General features: G+C 37.2%; 2 protein-coding genes across 3 annotated transcripts in view; one reads left to right on the forward strand and one right to left on the reverse strand.

Annotated features, from left to right (window-relative positions):
* The first annotated feature begins 582 nt into the window (after positions 1-582).
* Positions 583-2405, forward strand: LOC106131606 (uncharacterized). The gene is made up of 3 exons (XM_013330757.2): positions 583-986; positions 1186-1366; positions 1556-2405. The coding sequence occupies exons 1-3, from the start codon at positions 764-766 to the stop codon at positions 2025-2027; spliced, it is 876 nt and encodes a 291-aa protein (XP_013186211.1). The 5' UTR covers positions 583-763; the 3' UTR covers positions 2028-2405.
* The window catches only part of LOC106131605 (protein capicua homolog), a 35461-nt gene continuing 11523 nt past the window's right edge, over positions 2402-26339 (reverse strand). The window contains exons 4-30 of one of the 2 annotated variants that reach the window (XM_060950094.1): positions 25655-25798; positions 25137-25299; positions 24170-24269; positions 23369-23587; positions 23007-23146; positions 22484-22664; positions 21901-21991; positions 20974-21594; positions 20694-20771; positions 20240-20330; positions 19786-19992; positions 19251-19393; positions 18485-18664; positions 17825-17926; positions 17180-17287; positions 16786-16943; positions 16375-16484; positions 15613-16074; positions 14685-14831; positions 13796-13898; positions 13184-13284; positions 10589-10763; positions 9954-10093; positions 9442-9600; positions 9035-9246; positions 8592-8712; positions 2402-8394 (exon numbers count right to left, since the gene is read on the reverse strand). In XM_060950094.1, coding sequence (XP_060806077.1) covers positions 8357-8394; positions 8592-8712; positions 9035-9246; positions 9442-9600; positions 9954-10093; positions 10589-10763; positions 13184-13284; positions 13796-13898; positions 14685-14831; positions 15613-16074; positions 16375-16484; positions 16786-16943; positions 17180-17287; positions 17825-17926; positions 18485-18664; positions 19251-19393; positions 19786-19992; positions 20240-20330; positions 20694-20771; positions 20974-21594; positions 21901-21991; positions 22484-22664; positions 23007-23146; positions 23369-23587; positions 24170-24269; positions 25137-25299; positions 25655-25798 — 4494 coding nt within the window. In that variant the 3' untranslated portion in view covers positions 2402-8356. Of the gene's footprint in view, positions 8395-8591; positions 8713-9034; positions 9247-9441; positions 9601-9953; positions 10094-10588; positions 10764-13183; positions 13285-13795; positions 13899-14684; positions 14832-15612; positions 16075-16374; positions 16485-16785; positions 16944-17179; positions 17288-17824; positions 17927-18484; positions 18665-19250; positions 19394-19785; positions 19993-20239; positions 20331-20693; positions 20772-20973; positions 21595-21900; positions 21992-22483; positions 22665-23006; positions 23147-23368; positions 23588-24169; positions 24270-25136; positions 25303-25654; positions 25799-26339 lie in introns of both variants that reach the window. The other variant, XM_060950093.1, reaches the window with a different exon arrangement.

Raw genomic sequence — 26339 nt, forward strand, 5'->3', positions numbered from 1 at the left:
CTATACTTACTTACCTTTCGAGTATTGACTGTTGCTGAGTGATTGAGTACGTACCAGACAAAACACAGATCAAACCAGTGAGTTTTGAATTTAAATGTGGCAATAGGTTCCTTATGTGGTCAAGGAATGGACTCAGAGAGAATGCCAACATTCCGGCGGGAAAGGGACAGGACTTTTCATTTTACGGGGATTGACTGATAACTCTTAAAAAAGAAAAAAACTGATCGACTGACATATCCACGCACAGCCCGAATTGTTGTATCTAAGATTTAAAGTTCGGGATGTCGGTTCCTTATGTGGTCTAGAATTGCAATAATAATAAGAGCGTATTCCCCAAAATTTCCACGATAAAGGTAATTAAATGGATATTTCGCTTTACGACGACGGAGTCACGGGTCCACAAGCAATATAATCGAGAGAGAGAGAAGAAAAAACATATTTCATAACAACGTTCGTGAATCAAAAAGACCGCCATGATAATGTTGATTTAAAATCCTTCTTGCCAACATAAAAGAACTTTGACAGTTGAGAACGTCGAGAAGTTACAATTATTCAGAGAATAAACTTGATTGTCACACAACATATACGATCGACCGACAGTGACAGTGACAACTCAAACAATAAATACTTACTCATTTATTTGACTTCCAAGTTTGAAGCAAAAATAAATAAAATTTTCACGAATATACATAATTATTTTTCTCTACCAATTCCACAATATTTAGTACACAAACTTGAATAAACATTGAACCAGTGAATTAACATGAAAGCATGCACAGCAAACCTCAATAGATGGTGTCGGCCCTTGTTCATAACCTCTCGGCATTATTGCGAACATAAATCTATTTACGAGCGAGATGAGGCAGGCGAAAAACCTCGACTGGTACGAGGAAAGCCCTATCCTGAATGGCGTAAACCTTGGATCAAACGAGATGGCGAATGGAAGAGCAAACTCTCTGTGTTCATTGAGAAAAATCCTAGTCCAGGTAATGTTCATACTCATATATCATGTCTGTATCTCTTACGGAGTAGATAGAACTATTAATTTTGTGTAAGAATTAGAAATAAATAAATATTGATCACTTGTTATTATGCCAATTTTTTGCAAAATCCTTGCAATTCATTTCACTGTGCCTTTTATGTTTTTCTCTTTTATATATCTACTTGATGCTCCCTTTCTTTCAGACATTATGTATGCATTATCCAATATACCTAACCTGACTATGGATCAGATAAAGCAGTGGTGGGCTCACATGAAAGTAGTGCAAGAGATAGAGAATCAAAGGCGATTGCCGGAAAGAATTGCAGCCCTTGGTTCAAACCTGGCTGCTCTACATTTCTTCACATATAGAGGATGTGCTGTCAGGTATGTATAAATATTCAACTTGTTTCTCCATCTTTGACATAGTTTAGTTTATTAATAAATAATTATCAGAGTAAAACATCTGAGATCCTGGCTTGGATGTTTTTGTGAACTTTTCAAATTTTATAAAATTACATTATTCATTGCAGTATAGCATTATGTATTTCAATGTCACAATTGAATTGTTTTAAGGATGAAGGGCTCTAAAGAATGGGTTGCAGGAGATGCATTGACACTTAAGCTTCCAACAAGCTATATTGATGGTCATTTTGTAGAAGCAGTTGATTGCACCCATTTCCATCACAATGGTATACGCTTTGAAGGCATTGAGAATTTGTTGGGTTTAAATTTCCTGAAATGGCTGTCATTGAAAAACAATAGACATGTTGATGTGTGGTGTCTCGATAGATTATCTGGGCAGAACGGGAAAACACTGGAGTATTTAGACATAAGTGGCTGCAATTTATGTGTTGGATGCATTGTAGCAATTTCTAGAATGAATGCTTTGAAATATTTAGTACTCACAGATCCAGGCCCAAACATCAAACTTCAAGCTGCCATTTCTCAACTGGAGGAAGAGAAACCACATTTATTAATAAAAGCTGTCAATCCAATAATCGAAACAAAGATAGACTCTACCAAAAAGACATCTAGCTATTTATAAGATTTCTCCAAAATACAATGGTAAAAAGTAGTCAAAGAATAGTATTTTTACTTCAATACATAGATAATAATTTCACAAGCTTTATTTATTTTGTTCATTCATATGCAGTTGATATGCACAAAAGAACCAGTGTTTCTACACTCCACCCCCTTTCTTATTAGTCAATTCATATGATTGAGTACATTTTTTATCCTTCAATCATCAAAGATCACAGCTGTGTGATCGCAGATATATAATTTTTCAATGTATGGCATTATTTTTTATCAATAATTGTACAAAATTGTAAATAAGTGTAATAAATTATTAGTACAAAGGATTGTTAGTAGTAAGTGAAATTGTTAAATGTTGAAAAGGCAATAAATAAAATTCATAAATGTGTTCGAGGTTTTTATGTTATAACATAAGTTCATACAATGATCCAATATGCTTGAACAAACTGTCCACATTACTATGGTTTATTCACTAATACATTACTGCATACAATGTCTGCCTGTTTGTTGTTATAAAGTTAAAAGTGCCATAATTTGGTCCATAAGTTGGATTCATAAACGTTTTAAAAATCTTGCTTATGTGTATGTGTTTACAGTTTCAGATTTTTTTCTGATTCTTTTTGTCTAATTCAATCTAATATACATTAAATTGAATACTTAAATCTAAATAAAACTTCTAAACAAGATATTTACATTTACACCACTTTGACTAAACAATTAGACTAATGCCTTATGTAGAAGAAATAAATAACGAATATGAAATGCTTTATTTAAAATGTCCTTTTTTGATGTAATTGCTAATTTTCTTAATAATAAAAATTTGTTATATGCAACATATTAAATTCAGTCTAATATACAAACTGCCTATTATCCATTGTTTATTGACTGACAAAGCCTTGAAACAAAACGAGAGATGTGTAACAGAAACATGTATAACATGGAACTAAGGTTTGCAAGTCAATAAGGCACTAGTAATACGCAGCTTATTCCAATTACGATTTGTTTCATATTTGTTATTACGATAACACGCTAGTTTCCCAAACATTCACTCCAAGTTCAAGTACTCGACAATCTGCAAACCAATGGACAGCAGTGAAACAAATTGAAACATTCAGTACAAACCGCCGCGACATATCAAACAACTGTTAATTTTAACGCTAAATTAGTTTATTGCAACAAAATCTTAACGCGTAATATAACCATAGGTGCACATTGAATTTATGTAGAGACAAAAGGGTGATAAAATATATTCATTAAAATATAAACAACACAACTGTTGAAAGAACGATGTCAACAATCATAAAATCAAGTGATAAAATAAATCGTCCATATGTTTTATTCTGATTGATGTGTATAGAGTAATTGTATTAAAATATGTTTCGTAGAATGTAAAATTTCACACTATTTTGTAGCATACGAATAGAAGATTTTGAAAATGTTACTTATACTTTAATACTTTATTAAAATATCAATTGCTTTTCATTCGGCGTAGTACAAATCTATATTTTCGATCTACGGTAACAGTTCAAGTGTAAAATGTATGGTATGTGTAAAGCTTTCGCAACGATACTTTTATTGAGGCTTTTTAATTTATTAGGTATTATATTTTCCATTAACTTATTATTATTTTAGTGAAATGAAATCATTGTACTGCGCCTTAAGAAATAACTATCATATCCGTATAACACAATTTGCCTATTGCATATCATTTGTCTAATTCTGTCATAATTTTAAATGGAACGAGAAATGAAAGTCCAGACTAGCTCTGTATTGTGAAATATTACAACTACATTATGACTAATTGGTAACAACGTCTCTATAAAAGACATTCTATTTGATGAAATATGTAAAAAGCACCAGGATTTCAATGAGGCCAAAATTATCGGAGACGTTCTAGCAGAAGGTCAGGTCAAGAGTACCCAAAACCGACCAGCTTGCATGAAGAGAGTTATACATACATAAAATCACGCCTCTTTCCCGGAGGGGTAGGCAGAGACTACCTCTTTCCACTTGCCACGATCACTATATATTCAAGATAGATATTCAAGAAAGTTATAATTGTGGATAAAGCAAAAAAGTGTGCAGGGATCGTTGCTAGTGGAAATATGGTCTCTGCCTACCCCTCCGGGAAAGAGGAGGTATGTATATATTCAGTCGACGATAAAATACATCTGGAGCGTGTTTTACAAGTTGTATAAAACTCCTGCGCCTTCTTAAATCATCAGGCGTTCGAAAGCTTCATTATTTCACGTTCTGCCCCGTAACACGCCACAACGATAATTTTCGCGCGATAAAAATGGCGGCGCGCGTTCCATGCTAAGAGGAAGCTGGTCTTATTAATTATCCGATGAAATATTAACAGCTAGCAGATTTAAGGTTTACCCCATTATACCATATTTTCAGAAACTATTCCAAATCTTATGTTGCTTAAATCTGTGCAAAACGAGTAATGACGAGATAAACACTGGTTTCCCTGAATGTTTTTCATAAAATAGAATGCCTTCTACGAGTTGTATCAAGACAACAATGATTATGAAAAATGACCAATTGACTACGCGAGGCTGACACGAAGTTTTAGTTTGTATAGTAGAAGCCAATTCGGCTTAGTATCATACGCGGATCTTTATATAAATGCAGACATAAAGTGCACGACGTTGTCACGTGCGCTTATAGTTATCACTTCAGATTGAGATGCTTCTGTTTTCCCCAAACTCAGTGCCAACCGACGCTACAACTATTACGATACATTTAACAGTGCGAAAATATCTCTTATATTTAGTTTTTAATAAATTCATTTCACTTCCGGACTCCTAAAGCAATTGTCTAAATACTAATAACGCCAAAGAGATCATTAAAAAATACAATTTTGATTTACACAACATTTGTATTGGCCGAAATTTTCCAAATATAAATTATATATTTTTCTCCTTTAATTATTATTAATTAGCATTATCTAAATAAAAAACTTAATTACTTTGAGAGCCGGGAACTCTTAACACTAAAGTAAAATTTAATATTTACAGTGAGATTATGTTAATGTATAAATATTGATTTATCTAGTGTCGTTAATGTTTGAGCTGTTTTATTAAACCACTGCCGTGTTGTTTCAAAAATGATCACTACTTCCCTTACTGTTAGAAAAGACGTAATAAAGATATAAATTTTCGTATAATTATAATGTTGATATAGTATTTCTTACTATGCGCGTGATCCTACGCATTTGTAGCTTTCAAGACAACTAACATCTCCAAAACTTAGGCAAACATAGCACAACACGCAAAGATGAGTTTCAATATACATAAATACTATACGTGCATTTTGTCACTTCTCAAATCTAATAAATCAAACATGGCATCAAAAAAGATAATTCAAAATAACTCCGCGTTGCTTATAAGTAAATCACTGTACATAGAAATAATTAAATAAGTAGATATTCATCTAATAAAAATGTTTTTTTTTAACATGTGGAAGACGTACATCACAACTTAAATACAAACGATACAAATAATTAAGACTTAAACAATATTGTACGCACCAACTTTTACCTTTACTGAACATACAAGGTCTGCATATATAAAACAAAAAAGTTGATGGTTAGTTCCATGAGAGATACTAGCTGTTAAAATATCCAAAATAATTATAAAATGAAACATGAATAAATGAACATTACATACCAATCAATTCAACAAAAAGTCCAAAAACCTTTATTTCATCTTTCACATTATATTGGACATATATGCAAAACTTGTATTTAACGACATCGTTATACCAACAGCCAAATAATACGACAATATCGTATATTAAACATATTTAACTATGCCAGTCTGATACTTTAATTAGAAAGTTATAATATGGAGTAATGTCACTTTACTATTGAAATTTTTCTGTAAAAAAAACTATCTCATATTTACAACCTTCTAAGAACATGAATTTTCATATTTAGTAAACACGGCAAAAATTATGGACACCACATAAACATATTATTAGGCAGATGGCATAACTCCTATATAAAACAAGGACGCAATGAACGATATGCGTCTTTTATCTCTCTCTTGTGATTCTTCTATAAATGCAAAAAATCTTAAATGAAACAAGGTACAATAAGTAAAAGAAAGCAATCTTATAACGTTAAAAAATTACTTTAAAAACAAAGAGAAAATTGTTATTTTCTGATATGTCCAAATCAATATTTCGGCTGTATAACTTATTGCATTGCTAAGATGATTTGCGTCCTTATTTTGCTTTATAACAGAAATCTCACATTATGTCAACATCCCTTTATATTCGACAACTAAGGCAAGCAACAGTGGAATACGATAAATAAAATATGACACTCGTAAAATGGACGTACGTTACAAGTATATATTGCGACATTATACAACCCTAAATACACTTCAACCCAAATAAGGACTTACATATAATTACACAAATAAATTTATTGAGATCGTGCCCGTAGTGAGTAAAGTGCTAGTTAAAATGGTGGTTAGTTAATGCACAGTCCCATGGAATATTTTTTTCTTCCAACAAACTAGTATTTCAAATAAATTAACCGCAAATTGTGCATCAGACTAAACCACCGTCAAACAAACACGCAATCATGATTACAATAATTAGTTGTAATCAATGTTGTGCAATTTATTTGATAGCATGATAAGCATTAATGACCGCCCTACACGTAAAGTAGGTAAAAAGCGAAAAACAAATACATAATGAATGGCATTAATTTAAAATTCGGATGATGATTTTTTTTGTATTTTTTTTTCTTTTATCTGGACAACCAATCCAGCGTGTGATGAAAATTAAATAATAATAGTAACGTTCCAGCGTAAAAACTTCAGAAATTCTATGGTAAATTGCGTGTACACATTTCTATGATGTATTTAATTTACATCAGTAACTTTTACTGGAAATTGGAAGAAATTGAAGATATTGCAGTCTGATAACGCCGCAATTTTAATATGAACAATTTTAATTAAAGACAAAAAGATAAGAAACCAAATGGGGACGACGAAACTTCAGGTTCCGTTTATGTCATTTGGCTATGGAACTAAGAAATATGTTGTCAATACTTATTTTCTTTTGAGTGACAACACGGAACGTACTATAACCTAACTGTACAGATTAAAAAGGAATAACGTAATTACTGCTTCAAATCTTTCTGTAATGCCTCGTTTTCGCTAAGCAACAATGACGCGCATTGTGTCATGCTGTCTCAATAACTATCGTTAATAGCATATCTTGCATCTCGCTCGTGATAAAATAAAAGTGTTACTACGTGAATTGTTGATTAGTTCAAACGATACTTAAATAATGTACCAAGCATAGAAGCTGAGACAAGCTATTTGGAATAGTCGGAATTTCGAAGTCTTTCATTCGCAAAAATATGGCCTATTCACATTAGATTGCTAATGAAAATAAACCATTAATTCCTAAATTGCCAAATGTTTTACTTTATAATAATCTTTGAATTAACGACGCAATAAATATCTTAAAACTTCAATAAAAAAAAGTGTAATAGAAAAAAAGGCTGACGTAGTGGCTAGAAAAAATCTGTGAAGCATCGTAATGGCGGCATTGTACGCATGTGTGAGTGAATGAAAATGACCATAATCTATGACGTACAGGCGGCTGACTGTCACTCTAGCAGTGAGAGTGGGCGTGGGGTTTATATATATACTATTGGTGCTTCATTTTGCTGTATCATAAAACTCCGTCGTCCGCCTTTTTTTCTAGGTCTATGGGTATCCGAAAAAAGTATTTAAAACTAGCTATTGACACTTTATTTGGCATTCAGAAGTATATTTTCGTACTAATTTTTATAACATTCTAATGTAAATAGACCTTCGTTCAAATCGATTTTCATATAGTGAAATTCGTATCGATAACATGTCACAAACATCACATTTTTATAGATTTTTATTTTTTTTCCTTATAGTACTTTTTGGATATATTAAAATACGACAACCAATTACTTAGCGTATTTTTAAATGCGTTCAATCATCAGGGCTGTAAAATCACAAATTGAAAATATTAAAATGTACTTCTCAGTACTGAAATAGGCCCTTTTAAAACACAATTAATTCACACACGTTCTCCATTGCATTCGCCACATCATTTTAGCCGTTGATATTTTTTACACGTCCACATGGATACAAAACTATTCGGTTACATGTTTACACTCACCAAAGTTTCTCATTCAAGTAACTCCACGTTCATTGGGTACTTTATACAAAACAACGTAGTCGTAAATATTTGTACCGTATCCATTGCTCGGTCGGTATCAACAGCTAAACGAGCCGCCTACTCTTGTACGACAATGGAGATTGTGTATCCGCATCGCTAACTGGCCGTTGACGTTACTATCGGAGAGTTCACGTCTGAAAAAAAAGTTATTTACGGTCATTTGAATTCGAAGTTTAATTCTGCATAATTTCAAGATGTTGACTCGTTAGAGAAAGAGAAATAGAAGATACTTTTCGATCGGCACATTTATCTGTTATTTTGTGAATACTTTTTTTTTATTGCATATAAATAAAAAAAATGAAGTTTCATGCACATAATATGGTTGACTTACTGGTCGGCGTGTTGACCTCCGAATGCGGCGTGAGATTATTCTGCGCCATCAGTTTCTGTCGCACCTCTCGGATCTTCAGCTGTAGTGACATCTTCGTGGGGAAAATGTCCATGTGAGTAGCCTAACAAAAACAAGTTATGAGGTTGAAACTACATATTAGCATTTTTTGTTAAATTCAAATCTTTCCTGTGTATAATTCCTGTATGCACGAGGTCTCCCAGGTGGTAAAGCCAACAGTCTCGATTACGGATATAACGGATACTCGATATAACGGATTTTAAACTTTCGTCTTGTATTTAAAAAGAATCATTGTGTCACGATTCGAAACTATCTAGATAAAATAAAGATACCGTTACGTGCGCGTTAAAAACCTGTAAAAAGTATTTATAAACAGTTTCAAATAAACAGAAAGGTCAACAGATTTAAACATCAAGATGCCCGACCTGGAAGTGCGTGGTGGCCTGCGTGGAGGGGAACATGCCGTGGTCGTGGAACAGCTTCATGACGAGCTGGCGGCGCTGCTCCAGCGTGCGGCGGTGGCCGGCCTCGCGCCCGCCCCCCACACCCCCCGCGCCCCCCGCGCCCGCGCCCGCGCCGCCCGCCAGCGAGCCCGAGCACGGCGTGCGCGGCGACATCTCCTCCATGCTCTCGGGCGCTGGGGGAAAGTAAACATTCATATCTACATTGACTCAAATAATTTTTTACATTTATTTTTTAAGAAGGAATCAACAGCATTGAATATATGAAAATCAAATCACAGTTTCAGCTTTGTTTATTATCATCGAACTCCAAAACTTATGATATAAAAAATAACGTCATTCTGCTAAAGATAAAGTAACACATCACTCACCCCTATAGTTATCCAAATTGAAGTCTGGCCCGAAGAAGGTGTTCCCCACGAGTTTGGTCGTTGTATGAGGAGTGCCGTAAGATATAGGTGTCGGCATGCTGTTGCCGTTCATAATCTCGCTTTCCATTTGAGGCGTCGAGACTATCGTGCCGTCTTCCTCTGTAAAATATACAGTTATTTATTAGAATTATTATTTTTAACAACATAATTGAAATATTTAATGCTAATTACGACCTTAAGGATCTAAAAGTGGAAAGGGCACCATGAGACCACCGCAGAGAAGAATCGAAAGAAAAACAAGGTAATAATGACATGATCGATGATAAACGAAGGTTCACAAACAAAATTCATACTATTAATATGAGAATTTTTTATTTATTATTTTATCAACTTAAAATACTACAGGCCTTATTTTGAAAAGTACTATCATGACTAAGGCTACCTTCTCTAAGAATTCCGACAGAAGCGAAACTTCTGTGTCTAAGGAAGAAATAAAAAATAGAACCACAAACCTATGCCCAGTTTGTTATGCTTCTTCCTCAGGTACAGTTGAGGACTTCGCGGCACCACCATGGCGCTAGGGCTGCACGCCTCGGGCTTGAATTGAGGGAGGGTACTGAACTTCTGCTCGAAGTTCACCTGCTCCAAAACCCTGCAAGGTTTAGCATCGTATTAGATTTTCTCCTAAAATTACATTTATCTTTTTCTTCTTTTCTCTATCCCTAATTAAAATACATATCTGAAGTAACTCTGTCTGTCTGTCTGTCACGCTTTCACGCCTATTCCACATGACCGATTGACAACTGAATTTTCGTGAAATTTGGGACGAGTTGAGTCTGAACATATGCTACTTTTTATTGCGAAAAAAGAAATCATGCTGGCGAAGTCGCGGCCACGTCCCTTTATACTATAGTAAAGAGATAATATATTTTAAAGAATTTGTAGGGAGTCTAGAAAGGATGCGACGGTAGAGAAAACAAAAGCGATTGCGGCGCGCACTCCACCATTGAACGAGGATAACCCCAAGATTGGTGATACCATGGTTTGGTGAAAGTATAGTGTATTAAACATCCTATAGATATATGTGTTCCAGATGGGTGAACTTTCGATATTTTGCGTTGTCTATCTGTGATCTGAATGTACTCACTTATCCCTCCCGTCTTCATTGCCCTTCTTGAAAAGGCTCTTCTTCTTGAGCGAAGGGCTGGGTAAATTTTCATGTTTGGGAGACATTGGTGTTTCCGTCTCCAAAGGCGTTGTGGGTCCGCTTTCAGACCGAGGCACGGCTTGGTCACCGCTGCCTGTCGAACCAGTCGATGTTCCTGAAATGGCAAATTTTATTTAAGATTTAGGCAATGGTTCAGTTTAAATTTCTTTTTGCCTGAAAGATTAAGTTTACATGATTTAGAAAGTTTTTCCCAATACATCCCAAGATGAAGATACAAAAAATTGGAACTTGAAGTATAGGCCATAACTCATTGGAAGAATTCCCATCCACGTCGTTGCTCGAAGACTATTCATTGTCCATAGGTCAAAGTTTTGTTGTCTGATAGATGAATCATTTGGGATGGCAAATACTACCTTGCTGCACATACATAAAATGACGATAAAATATGAAATGAAAATTGTTAAACCTGTGAAAATAATACCTGTGCTGATCTCACATGAAATATCTCAATGAAAAGAAAATAGTTAAGAGCTGTGAATATAAATGAATTAGGGTAAACCGTATAGCTATTGCCCACTTAAGGACTTCAAACACTTTGGCTTCAAATTATAAAAAAAGTATTACAAGTTTCAACCATTTATAATTTTTTTCTTATGTCTAAATAAGATCTCTATCAAAGTGTTAACGATTTTTAGTCAAAACTTACATGGCTTAGAAAATAAATAAACAAATTTAAAATTATCCAAAAATGTACAGTTATTGCCCATTGCTTACACTAATTGCCCACATCATAGCACAGTAATTGCCCAGTACCCTTAAATGATAAATTAGACTTTGAACTTTTGTCACTCCTTCTGATGTTCTTCAAAAATGCCTTCCATTAACCATCACCTGGCTTATTTTAAAAAAAACCAATTAGAGCGCGGATTTTATTCCAAAAACTTTTGCACGGAGTCTAAAATGTCTATTTCGAGGAAATCCTTTTCTAGCGATATTTTTATCCAATCCTCCAAACGACTTTCTTCAGACATTAATAGGTATAGGTGACTAGCTGTGCCCGCAACTTTGTCCACGTGGAATAATTATTTTGAGCATTATTGAAGCCCTCAAGAATAAATAACTTTCTCCGTTTTTTCACATTTTCTATTATTTCTTTGCTCCTTATAGTTACAGTGTGATATTATATAGCCTAAAGTCTTCCTCGATTAATGGTCTATTCAACGCAAAAATAATTTTTCAATTCGAACCAGTAGTTCCTGAGATTAGCGCGTTCAAACAAACAAACAAACTCTTCAGCTTTATAATATTAGTATAGATGGTCCTGCAGCAATAGATTTAAAGCTTACCTAATTGAAGTTGAAGCGCAATCAGAGTAAGAGAAGAGGGGAAAGGATATAAGATAAAATGAAAGATTTAAATTACTTTTTAAGTGTATAGGAACAAACGGGCCAAAAAATACAATAAACTTGACTCTTGTCAAACAGACATTTTTAAATTTACTTGTCCGCCGAATTTATGGCGGGACGAAGGAGATCCGCGTATGAGTTTTTATACATACGGTTGTCCGTTTGTTACTAACATATAATTTTATTTATTTATAGTATTTACAACTATTTAAATGTAATCCCTACAGCCCTAAACTGGTTTTATGTCCCAGATTTTTAATATAGTAGCGGAGACTGGACCTCGGAACACAGTATTTTTGCCTTGTAGACAAATTGTTAGAAGCATCTTGAAGAGCCTCGATAGCTTTCTGTAAATTTTCTTTGCTATATTGCACTTTTGATGTCTTTGGCATACTGTAAATAAAACAATAACAGCCAATAAGATGTTGTGCATAGCGATTGGCTACCCGCACCCACGAAATAATGTTAACAATATTTGCTACATTGTCAATATTATTGCGTATGTTTGGCAAAAATATTGACAATATTACATAGTGAAAAAAATATTGACAATATTACATAGTGAAAAAAATATTGACAATATTATTGTCACAATATTATTGCGCGTATGCAAGCCATTAAGCTAATAAATGTGACGGCAACATTACTGACTTAATCAAAAAATTGCCGATAATGATTGCCCTGGGCAATAACTATAGAAATTAACCATGGCAATCACTAAAATTATGGTGGGCAATAACTAAAAATATGCCGAAATACGTACAGCGATTGCCCACCATTAAAAAACCATTGAATCTAATCTGATTTCAAATATTTTCATTAAAAACATAACATAACACTTATGATTTCGTCATAACCATACACCAATAATGAAATATCAAATAAAATTTAAAAAAAAATGAACCTCTAAGCAAGTAATTCCTTAAGAAAATTGCTAAAAAGCTTACCTGTTTGAGTTACACGTTCACCCGTCATGACAAAATATACCTTAATGGTTTTTTTTTCTTCAGTGTTAACACTTATCAATTTTAAAATCTACTATAAATTGACCATAGAGTAACCTAGTAAATTATATTCGAAACAAGTGAGAACACAACCTTTGATTCAGATTTTTTTCTAAAAACGGGCAATCACTGCCTGTGGGCAATCACTCTCTGGTTTACCCTACCTCTGTTTAGTCGTTTCTGCAGCGGCGCGCAGCCCAGCTGTGCGGGCGTGGGCGCCAGCGGGAACGGCCGCGTTTCCTCTGCCGAGGTCTCCCATTGCCCGCTATGGAACAAAACCATAATGTTCTTAAAGTAACTCTTCTTAAAACAAAGAGTGCTGTATGGTTTCCGCCACTTAAGAATAGAACCACTCCATATCATTCCCATGGATGTCGTAAAAGGCGACTAAGGGATAGGTAAGTTAATGAATTTGGGATTCCAGATGTAGACGATGGGCTAGCAACCTGCTACAATCTCAATTGCATCAACAGCGTAGACAAAATGGGCTCCTACTTACAAAATGATACCAAGTTGCAACGTTACAACTGTTTTATTCAACAGTTTAGCAGATAGCTTTTTTGTTGCAATTATAGATCATAATAAAATAACTAACAAACTATTTTTGAATCCTACGTATCAATACCTATCCATTTATTACCATGATTCTATAACTTATTACACATCCCTATTTTCATTTTGTTTGTTTGTAAACACTGTATTGTACATCACAATTTTTTTAGTAATACATAATATGACATAAAAAATGCATTTTATATTTATAGATAACATCTTACGTGTTGGGTTTGACCGCCGCGTGGTTGCTCTGCGACACGATGACAGACGGCGCGCTCGGCGCACTGCTCGGCAGGACCGTGGACTGCTTGCTAGTTTCCACTTCTGTAAAATAAACATTTATAGGTCAAACTCGATGAGGATTTATGTATAACTTTTATAAAAAAAGAGGACCAATAGGTATACTCCTATTTGAAATCGGTTAAATTTTTAAGCTTCTCCTGTATGTAACAAATACTTTCTTGAAAACCGCATCAAAATCGGTTCAGCGAAACTCGAGATAATAAGGGACAAACAATACAGATCAAACTGAGAACCACCTTTTTTATAGGCGGTTAAAAATACATGCTGTAAGATTTCGTTTAATCAAAACAAAAATAGACTAGATTACTTTCTCTCATTTACAAACAGCTTCCATAGCTAAGAAGGACAAATGAATTTATCTTATGGCACTCACGAATGAGGTTTTAAAAATGGTATGAGAATATTATAATAAAAAAATATAGATTATCGTTGGAAGGATGACGACGTCAAGAAGAAGGAGCTAAGTAGGAAGATAGATTTAACGAGAATCGATTAAAAAGATCTTTATTCTTTCTCTCATTTACAAACAGCTTTTATTGCTAAGTTTTATATCCAATCTGACCTCCGTAACCTTTGCAGGTCAACCTATTGGTCATGGTTACAAATCCAGTTGCCTGAATGTGCAGATTTCCTCACCATGTTTTCCCCCACCTTAAAAACATCGGTTAGTATTCTAACTAACAAACATAATTTATGAAAATAGTCATGACCGAGATGGGATTCGATTTTTTTTTTTTTTTTTTATTATACCGATTCAACCAGCAACGCTCTAATTTTAGTACATTTTTCTAATGACAATATACTGACCAGTGTAAGCAGGCACGCATAGCCTGGACAGCTGTACGACGTGCAGCTGGTGCGGCTGCGGCTGCGGCTGCGGCGACTGCAGCGGCGACGCCTGGCTCGCCTTTATCAGGAGGTTGCCGGACGCGTCCAACGACAGGGTCAGGGGGCCTGCATCAATTTAAAAAAAAGATGATTATACACTACAATAAAATGAGGAAAATTCATTAATAAAAATATGTGTGGTTCCCGGCACCAATAAAAAAAAAGGGAATGAACCACTCCATCTTATTCCCTTGGATGTCGTAAAAGGCGACTAAGGGATAGGCTTATAAACTTGAGATTCATCTTTTAGGCGATGGGCTAGCAACCTGTCACTATTTGAATATCAATTCTATCAATAAGCCAAACAGCTGAATTTAGCCTATCAGTCTTTACAAGACTGTTGGCTCTGTCTATCCTGCAAGGGATATAGACTTTGTTATGAACTTTGTTTGTCAAACAAACATTTTACATGATCCAACCCATTTCACCTTTCCCATCCAATATGATCCAATGATCATGGTTACACATACAGTTGCATTGAATTTGCAGGTTTCTCAAATTGATTTCCCTCAACTGTGCTGTTTATCTAGGACAAAACATATCAAACGAACCCAATACATATGTGAATCGGGACAAAGTCAATGTTGATTAGAGATTATTAAAACACTAGAGGCCGCCCGCGACTTCGTCCGCATGGAAACCCTATCAATCCCGCGGGAACTCTGGGATAAAAAGTAGCCTATGTGTTATTCTGGGTCTTCAGCTACCTACATACCAAATTTCATGGTAATCGGTTCAGTAGTTTTTGCGTGAAAGAGTAACAAACATCCATACATCCATACAAACTTTCGCCTTTATAATAGTAGTAGGATTGACTACCATTTAGACTACTACTACTAAAATTTACCTGTAGGATTATCACCAAGATTCCTTTTCATCAAAGTGACTCCCTTCAACAGAGCATTTGTTAAAGCAGTCGACGTCGATGCTTGAGTATTCATCGATAACCCACTTGAGTGATTCATTGTCAGCCCGCTTGATTGATTCATTGTCAACCCGCTTGATTGATTCATTGTCAACCCGCTTGATTGATTCATCGTCAACCCGCTCGGTTGATTCATCGATACGCCACTCGATATCACTTGGACCCCACTTGATGTTGTCGGCAAATTGATAATTGATGCTATAGCATTATCCAAAGCCGCTTGAGTGGTAAGATTTGGTGTGCTTAGAGAAATGCCTTGGACACTGTTAGTGAGGCTTTGAGTACTCGCTGATATTGACTGCAAAGGGTGCGGAGAGCTGGGTACTTGGCTCGGTAGACTCTTGTTCACGGTCGTGAATGCTGTGGCCCATTGTCTGTGATCACCTGTAATAAAACGTGTACCTTTATTAAAAGATTTATACATACACAACATCACGCCTGTTTCGCGGAGGGGTACGTTGGGCAAAGACTACATCTTTCCACTTGCCAGGATGCAAACTTCTTTCGCTTTATCCACATTTATTAGTATTTTCATGCAAGCTCTTATTTAATGTCCCTGATTTGATTCCATTTTAATATTTTATTAACATAAGTATGACGTAATTTTTGCGTTGTTTTTAAGTTCTCTTGTGACATATCATCCTCAATTAGTTCAAGCCTTCTTTTTACAAAACACAAACATACCAGTATCGGCGTGTGTTGATTTGAAAGCGCCACCAGTTGGTTGGAAAACCTTAGAGCCACCAGGACTCGAAGCTGTAATACCGCCCAGCAGATTGTCAGATGAGCCCGCCCTAAAACAAACATTACAAATTATAGGAAGAATGTTACTAAGAAAAAAATTATGAAACAAAAACGTAGGAAAAAAGTGGACACGAAACTACATTCATTTCGAATTTGTAACATCGGTAACAAAGAATGTGTTTTGCAAGTCTGCCATGTTACACAAACAACAACAGTTGCGACATAGATTTTTTCAAATCATGGTGGAGTATTATGGCGACATTTACATTCGCGGCAACAGACTAATTTGTTATTACCATTATGCCAGTACCCCATTCTAGAAATATGTTATCTGTTCAATACTGTACGCACCTAGCTTTGATCGGTTTCGGTCTACGAGTATGGTCGTGATGCGGCAAGTACTCTCTGCCCTCGAGCCCCTCAGAATCTGAATCCGTGACTTTCTCTCCGCACTTCAGGTCGATTTGCATATCCTGCGCCGGCGGCTCCTCGACCAGAGATTGCGGCATCTGGAATTAAATCATACATTAAATATGGCTGAAACCTGCATAAAAACAGTCATAATACTAAAGGAGAGGACTAACAAGTGAATATTTTATCGAATTCATTAAACCCAAACAATCTGTAGTTATTAATCAAAATGTTAAAAGATCATTAATCTAGGGTTTACGTTCACGGCGAACAAATTGATAAATTTTCGTCATTTCAGTCAGTTTATATGATGAAAACAAATAATGAGCGTTACCTGTTCGTCATCACTAAGTTGCGGCGATGCGACGTGGTATCCCGTTGCAGCCGGCATCTCCGTTCCTGCCGCCGCAACATTATTCGCTTCCGAAGGTGTGCGGGGACTCTGTTATAACAAATCATATCAAGTCAGCACACTAAGAAAATATATGAAATATGATATGATGGAGTGAGGAATACAAAACTAAAGGGACACTATAGAGATTTTGTAGGGAGTCAAGATAGTGTGCGCTATTAAAGAGCAAACGCGACAGCAGCGCACTCCGAACATGATTCGGCGAAGTTAACCCGGAAGGTTGGTAGAGCCATATATTATACTAAGCTATGTATAATTTTTCTTTCGGAATTGTTTTATGACGAATTCTGTAATTGGCTTTTCTGTGTCTTCTCTCTTATAAATAGCTATTGTAAGGGTGTGGAATATATGAATGAAACTAGCTTTAACCCTTGTGGGAATTGCCTCAACCTTTTTCCGTAGTCGACACTATAAGTACGCATAATTTTTTGGAGATCGGTTGTGCAGTTTAACTGAGATATTAGAATGATAAATTACCTCAATTAAACTAGCCGACCCTGAATAAATATTTATAGAACTTTTGACAAATAATGATTTGGTATAATTTGATTAACATATGAATCGTACCTGTGGCATAGATCGCGTGGGATCGCGACTGCTGGAGGATTTCCTGCGGTCTTTGTTGCACCATTTCCATTCAGGATGCGCTTTGAAGTGGGCCTCTTTAACCTGAAACAATGTATAGTTTATCAGAAAACTTAAAAAAAGAGAGAGAAACATCTTTACATATTAGCATACACTAGTTCGCTGCCCAGAAAAAGGCCGAAACCGAGACCAACGCTATGATCATGATGTCGATTTCACGGATTGGAGCACACATACAAACTCCGACGCAACATAGTCTATCGCGCGGTTTCCCGGGCATCACCCCAGCCTGGCGGAAGATCTTCCCTTTGCGGCGGTCGAGCTCGTTTCATCGCTCCCGCAGGGCGGCAAAACAAAATGGCGGTCGGGTCGCTCGAGCCGAATTACGGACTCAAAGTAAACGCTCTTCCGCAAAAGTACCGCGACGACAGAGTACCCTAACTGCCCTTATACTACAACTCGTTCGATAAGAGCGATTAGATGATTCGTGCGGTCGCCTTTGTTAGGGTAAGGATCCCTTAAAATTGGGTAGTGAAATAGGCCTTTATTCATTCGAGAGCGCCTCAAATGGGGGGTCAAAAAGGAATCCTGAATTATTCTCGTGAACTAACAATAATGTATGGATTCAAGATAATACAGTACCTCGCTAGCCAACTCGTTGTACTTCTGTTTCTCCTCAGGTTTGAGCGAGTACCACCACTCGCCGAGGATTTTGCTGACAGTCCTGTTGTCCTGATTGGGATTCAACTGGTGCACCATTTGTCGGTGGCGCTTGGAGAAAATCATAAACGCGTTCATCGGCCGTCTGATTCGGCGCTCCTTCTGTATACAATAATTTGGATTAATAAGAAAAATCATTATAATATAAAGTGAGCAGTGTCGTGTGGTTCCCGCACTAAAACATATAATTAGAATCACTATCTTTTTGGATGTCGTAAAGGACGACTCAATAAATGTGCCTATTCATCTTTTGCAGTTTTTGATAAGCCAATATGGATAAGTGCCGTGTGGTTCCCGGCACCAATACAAAAAAGAATAGGACCACTCCATCTCTCTCCCATGGATGTCGTAAAAGGCGCCTAAGGGATAGGCTTATAAACATGGGATTCTTCTTTTAGGCGATGGGCTAGCAACCTGTCACTATTTGAATCTCAATTCTATCATTAAGCCAAATAGCTGAATGTGGCCATTTAGTCTTCAAGACTGTGGGCTCTGTCTACCCCGCATGGGATATAGACGTGACCATATGTATGTATGTATGTATGTATAAGGTTCTCCAGCAGTTTGTCAGACGAGGGTCGCTTCGTGTCAAAGCCTGACTTACCCAATCCTGGATCATGGTCAAAATCCTCACCACGGGACCCTCTCTAGAGAGGTGTGGATGTGTCCTGGAAAATGAAGAGTTTACCTTATCAGTTGCAGCGGCAGGAGAGTTTAGTGAAGAGAGACTTTGTGACCTCCTTTTGTTGGAATCGTCGCCGCCACTCGTGTCTTCTATCACGTCGAACACTTCATCGTCTTCTTCTGTGCACATAGGTGGCGCTGTTTCACCTGGAATAGTGGAATAATGTATTAATTTATTTGATTTAGGGGAAGGTTTATAAACTTGAGATTCTTCTTTTATGCGATGGGCTACCAACCTGTCACTATTTGGATCTCGACTCTTATCATTAGCTGAACGTGGCCTATCAGTCTTTCAAGTGTTGGATCTGCCTACTTCGCAAGGGATATAGACGTAATTCCTCCTGGCGTTAGTCCCGGTTACATCCTAACCTGTCATGAGAGGAGCCCAAAGTGCACCTTTGATCGGGTGAGTAAGGTTTTTACATGAAGCAACTTCCGTATGAGCTCCACAACCTTTACAGGGAAACTTAAACGAGATTTCAGGTTTCCTCCCGAAGTTTTTCTCACCGTAAGAGCTCTGCGAATGAAATCATACTCACCAGTAGTAGCTTCAGTCTTGATCTGCTCCTCAGTCTTGACATGGGGTGTGTGGGGGGTGTGGGGGGTGTGCGGCGTGTGGGGGGTGTGGGGCGTGTGGGGGGTGCGGGGGGTACGCGGCGAGGGCGGCGCGGGGGGAGGGGACGCCGTCAGCAGCGGCACCAGGGACTGCCACGGGAACACGCCGCCTGGTACGCCGCTCGTGGACACTGGAACAACAAAACACGTGTCATCAATCATGTATATTATTACACGCTTTCACCTACGTTACACCGATTTACCTACTTTTATGAGTCGAATCGGCAATACTACCATCTGATATTACCATCTCAAACCAATGATAGGCTCGACTGGTCAAATATTGTCACTTAAGCGATTTAATGTGTAAAACAATTGAAATCTTACCACCAAAACAAAAGTTTCCAATTTCTACCACTTTAAATAGCCTTCACTCACCAATGATAGCTGTATGCGACGTCGGAGGCGGCAACACAGGCAGCAGTTGACTGGGATGTACAATCACAGCGCTGCTATTCACGTTGTTCACCTATATATATTGTAATATATTTATTTATTTTTAATTTATATTAGTTAAAACTTTATTGTAAAAAATAAAAATTTACAGCAGAATACATAGGCAAACTTTAATTGCCTTGAAATTACGTATAATAAACCCCTTTCCAAATTCCCACATTATTACAATAATTTCTTTCCCAAAACATAAAATGTGTGTATAAGTGGGTGAACATAATATAATGACAATATTCATATTCATAACACTTAAATCTAGATTCCTTTCCATTTTCCGGATTAAAAAACCAATCTTTTAAAGACAAACATTCAAAACCTTTTCAGAATGCAATTCCCGAGTCTCTTTCTATCTTTCTAATATAAAATGATCAACACTTACGTGATCACCATTGTCCAAACTCCTGTGTTCATTTTCCAGTTCATTATTGTTCATCTGCTGAGGCATTTTCTCATCTATCTGTAAGTCACAAAATACGACTTAAAGCTTCCCTAATTTTATTTATTACAATTGTATTGGTTAGTAAGAAAAATTCTACTAAATACTCGCACGGTTTCCATACACTCTCCTTGTATATTTACTAAGATAACCTTAATTTTTTTCTTTAAAGATTTCAGTAAACACTATGGCAAAAAACAAGCTTTACTATAACTGTACTCACATGAATAGGCTCGACTGGCTCATTCTTGATCAGCACAAACTTCTTCTCGATATTCTGCGGTATGACATAAAACCTCTTTATATTGTCTTTGGCCTCCGTATCCACCACGGACAAGAATCTGGCCTGCAGCGGCGCCGGTTTGATGATCCTTTTATCTTCTACAACTCGAGTCTCGGATAATTCCGGCGGCCTGTGTTCCATCACATTCCTGTGAAGTCCGTTCTCATCATCGTACTCCGAGACTCTTCTATTAAAAAAATTCTCTTGATTATTTAGTGGTGGTGATTCTTCGGCTCTGTAATCGTGTAGTCCGTTGCGTAAGTTCAACGTTTGTCGGTACATTTGCTCTTTTATGCCGTTTACACCTCTATGGACGATTAGGTTGTGGGGTAAATCGTTGTTGGTAGACCGCATAGAGTTGGCGATGCTCGTTTGGAGGTTGGTGTTGTTCAGGTTGAGGGATATGCTTGAAGGTAGAGTGAGGTTGGAGGGCAGCGTGGTAGAGTACTGGTTGATCGATGATTGGATGGTACTCTGGATGGACAGCGCTGAAGGTTGTTGAACCCCAATCACGTTCGGTTGGCTGGTGTGGAGACTTGTTGGGCCATTCCTGTTCTCCGGCTGCAAATTAGAAAAATAATTTTATTATTACTTGCACTGATAGCAAAATCATTTGATAGATAAACTTAAAAACGTGAGGTTATTTTAGGCGATGACCTAGCAACCTGTCACTATTTCTGAAGTTTAATTTCATTATTAAGCCATTTAGCTAAATCTAGCTTAATATAGCTTTCAAATGATGCGACTATTGTCTCATCTACGCCATAGTCAGTCAACCAAACATAGTCTACATTGCCTTTGATTCTTGTGGCTATTGGCTCTGTGTATATATTTTTTAAGTAATAGTCGTAATATAGGTATATTCACCTGATGGTAGGGCGCCGGTGAAACTCTTATAACGCTGGTCGCGACTCCACTCACTGAAGGGCTGACACGGCTCGGCCGAACTAACTCGGGGCTGAAACAAAAAGAAAAAGGTATAAAATACCCTGAAAGTCTGAAAGGGCAGTATATAACGATTTCTTGAATTTGACGGACTGATTATGGTTGTGGATATTTCCATTCCGGAAATCTTCATTTTCTGATTAGCATGGGTCGTAGATATATTTCTTTGCTTTTATTACTAGAGAAAGCTGGTAAATTATGATCAAAATTGATTAGTATCCACTGTAATAGATGTCAGAATTCAGACGGCAAAAACCTGAGAAAACGGAACCGGGGATAACGCGAGACGAATTATCAATTCAAAATTGATCGCCTATGTCAAAACTTCGCAAACCCAAGCAGGATGTTTTTCCCTTGAAAACACCCATCACTAACAATATGTCACTATGTTATTGCCGCCTTTTTTGCAGTGTTAATTTTACAACATAGTGAACAAAAACAAATAAAAAAGGCTTCTTTATTTATTTAGATAACAAGGTGAGCAGGAAGGCAATGTGTAACTGACCGTATGAGCGTGTGCGGGCGGTCGGGGAGCGCGGCGAGCGCGCGGTGCGCGGGCGGGCGCGCGTGCGGCGGCGGCGGGCTGCAGATGGGCACGAACACGTTGCTGCGCAGCGGCGTGGGCGAGCGCCGCGCGCCCGGCGGCGACGCGCCCGGGCTGCCCGAGCGCGAGCTGCCCAGCGACACTGCGGAACACACGCCCGTTCTTTATTTCAATTGTTGTTTTTTTTTATTTATGGCCAACACGTTTTGATGATATTCTTAGTTTGAATGTGATTCATATTTGACTATGTATTCACACTGTGCTGATCGATCAGCAACACTAGCACCTGAGCCTGGCACAATGAGCTCACAGATTTTTTTTTATGTTTGTTCTTTATTAACTTCTTACAAGATTTAAGGAACTAACATTCGACTTATCAAGAGAGCTTCTTTTTAAAGAGTTCAGTTTCGAACAGTCTAAAAATATATTTTGTAAAATACTAAATACATTAGTCACTATATATCAGAAATACAAAATATATTACCTAACATATTAGCAGCCTCGGTCTCATCGGAATCGAACCTGCCAGCGACTCTGTAATGCGGCGGCGTGGTGTCGGACTCGCGCGATGTCTCGTCGCCTTCCACGCCCGTGCCGCTAGACGACAGGGACTTGCTGCTGCTTCTGAAAACAAATTTAGACCATTAGGAATAAGGTAGTTTAAAATGGTTTGCCAACAAAACAGAATCTCTCCACTTTTAAAGTTCTCCTCTTAATATAATCATGCAGGTCAAACGCACCGGGAGGGGGGCAAGCAGAACGGGTAATACAAATAATTATACAATTTACAAAGATTATTTAAGTCTAGTCTTTCCTAACGCCATGTATTGCAATATATTATGTCACCTGTGATGTTGCGACGGCTGCGCCAATGGCGTGTTGGATGACGCGACACCGCGCAGCGACAAATGTCGCGAACAATAACCACGACGTTGGCTCTCCTTGGTGCAGCCATCTTTGGAACACAATCGCCGCCATTGCTTGCCGTTGAACTTCTTTCGGATTCCTGTAGGCGTTGATACGACGTCGCCCTTCTTGTATTTGTGCGGGGTTGCCGCTTGAGATCTGAAAAGGAAATGATGTATCGATCAGTATTTAATTATTTCACCGCATTAAATTTACTTGCTGGAGACCAACTCTAAAGATTTCCACGATGACCGTTTGGAAGCATTCAGTGTCTTCATACATACATATGGTCACGTCTATATCCCTTGCGGGGCAGACAGAGCCAACAGTCTTGAAAAGACTGAATGACCACATTCAGCTTTTTGGCTTAATGATAGAATTGAGATTCAAATAGTGACAGGTTGCTTGTCCATCGCCTAAAAAAGTATCCCAAGTTTGTAAGCCTATCGTAGCCTTTTACGACATCCATGGGAAAAAGATGGAGTCGTCCCATTCTTTTTTGTATTGGTGCCGGGAACCACACGGCACTCGTCGTCTTCATGTACTCATTTAAAGAAAAAGTATTAAAGCTTTGAATTAGTTATATATATTTTTTATGTATTATAGGAGCTAAAATGGTTACCATTCAAATAGACAAATTTCACTACGATTAAATCTATGACACAATCTAAAAAAAAAGTAATTATATTTGTCACTTACAAACTTAAATTCAATGAAGGTAATTTCATACGTTATACTAACCTGGGAGTAGGCGGTTGAGATCTGGGAGTGATGGAGCGCTCGATTAGACTGGACGTGCTGCCTCGGCTCTGCAAGCTGCTGCGTTTGCTGTTACTGCAGTCTGTCAAATCAATGTCAATCATACATACATACATACCATCACTTCTGTCACCCATTGGGGTAGGTTAGAGACTGTAATCTATCAATATAGTAATTACATTCAACCAAACAAAATTACATTATTAAAAATTATATAATTATCCTTAGCCATCCAAAGAGGAAACGCAGCTAGTGTGATGGGTACCTTTGAGCCGGGTACGATTCGGGGTGGAATTTTTGACTGACAATTATATATTACATTTAGAATGAATACCTATTTAGATTAATTGTAGAGAATAAAAATTTAATTTTAATTAAGGATACTAATTATAAATTGTAAAAAGAATACTGTGAAATTTTATGATGAATTAATAAATATTGGATATAACAATATATAAAAGAAAAAAAAAAAAAAAAACAAAATTACATCTATATTTGGTAGATATCTCCAGTAACTTTTGATAAGCCAAATCTTTTATCAAACGAACCGCTAAGATTTGCGTTAGGGAGTTTTGAAGGCAAAAGTGAATAAAAAAGTAGGCAGGGATTGTGGCAAGCGGAGAGATAGTCTCTTTAGTATTCCTTCGGGGAAGAATCGTGATTTTATGCCTAAGAAGAGTGAATAAGACCACCTTTGACCTATTTTTTTATTGTAACAATTATAATTTATAAAACACAATAGGCGAACTTAATGTTAATAGCATTATCGAAAAGTTTAAGCAGAGAACCTATGTGTGGGATAATAAATAATGCATAATAAACAAACTGTTTGATCCTTAATCAGAAATAACTCATAACATCATTAAACTGTAAAAAATCTTGATTTTCGAAATTTGGACGATGCGCCCACGAAACCTCTAGTCAAGAAAGAAACTCAATCTTCACTCACCCATCTGCGAGTCATTAGGAAACATGATGTCTTCTCGTCTCAAATCATCGTCGCTCTCGCCGTAGTCCATGGAGCCGTTGGACGAGGCGCCCACAGTGACCACCTGACCGGCGCCAGGCATCGGGGACGACGTGTAGAAATTGCCGTCGCACATTTGAAACGACTGCTGAAATTAGACAATGTCAAAAATTTTATTAGCTCTAGTTCAAAAAGAAATGACTACCGATAAAAAAAACACTGTCGAAACTAGCACATTGTGTCCTTAGTTTCCATAAGTTTAGGACTTCTCCATTTCTTTCCGTGGATGTCGTCAGAGGCAAAGGGAAATATAGCAATTCTTAAAACCCAAGCTAAGTTGTTTTTGTATACATAATGCCCAAATTCACCAATTATCATCGTAGTGATAATTAGACCGAACCGGGCCAAAGCCCGCGTCTTTCAGGAGTCTGATGTCTTCACTCCTACAGTCTCTTTGCCGTATCTAACACCTATAGAGTACAACAATACTGCCAACATACCGCCACCGGCATATGCTGGACCGGCACCTGATGCATGGGCGTGTGATGCGAGCCCGCGTCTTCCAGCTCGTCAGCCCACGGCGGCTGCAGCAGCCTGATGTCTGCGCGCTTCACTTCTACAGTCTCGTTATCCATGTCTGATACCTATAAAATTATGTACAATAATATAAATAGGATATATATACAGTCAAAACTAATTTAGGATATAGAGAAATTTTTTTTTCTTGAAATCGTTTGAAATATGTAAAATATATCAACGCCACACGCAACTGCAGAGGTAATTTGATATGCAGACTGCTGATCATAGTATTTCTTTAATTACTCCATTAAAAAAAGAGAGAAATGTATTTTTTATGTGCAAAATTAGTAATTTCCGAACCGATTATGAACTTACCATTCCTACTATCCTCACTGAACAGGTCGCAAAATCAACAGATACTAGGGCCTAGTTCAGATTTTTTATAATTTAAGTAAGTACACAACGGTCTATAACACTAACGGTCGTGTATTTCGCAAATTTTGCGTAAACAATAAACTTGATTGGCCTATTTCTTAAATAAGTATTGTAAGATAATTCCCATCAAATCTTAGTTCTCTAAAACAGTTCCGAAATTCAGAGTCAGGAATATATTTTAGTAGGTACGAAGAGCAAGTTATATTTATCTGTTATTAAACATATGCGACC

The sequence above is a fragment of the Amyelois transitella genome, chromosome 20 (genome assembly GCF_032362555.1).
Source record: "Amyelois transitella isolate CPQ chromosome 20, ilAmyTran1.1, whole genome shotgun sequence".
NCBI classification, from domain to species: Eukaryota; Metazoa; Arthropoda; class Insecta; order Lepidoptera; family Pyralidae; genus Amyelois; species Amyelois transitella.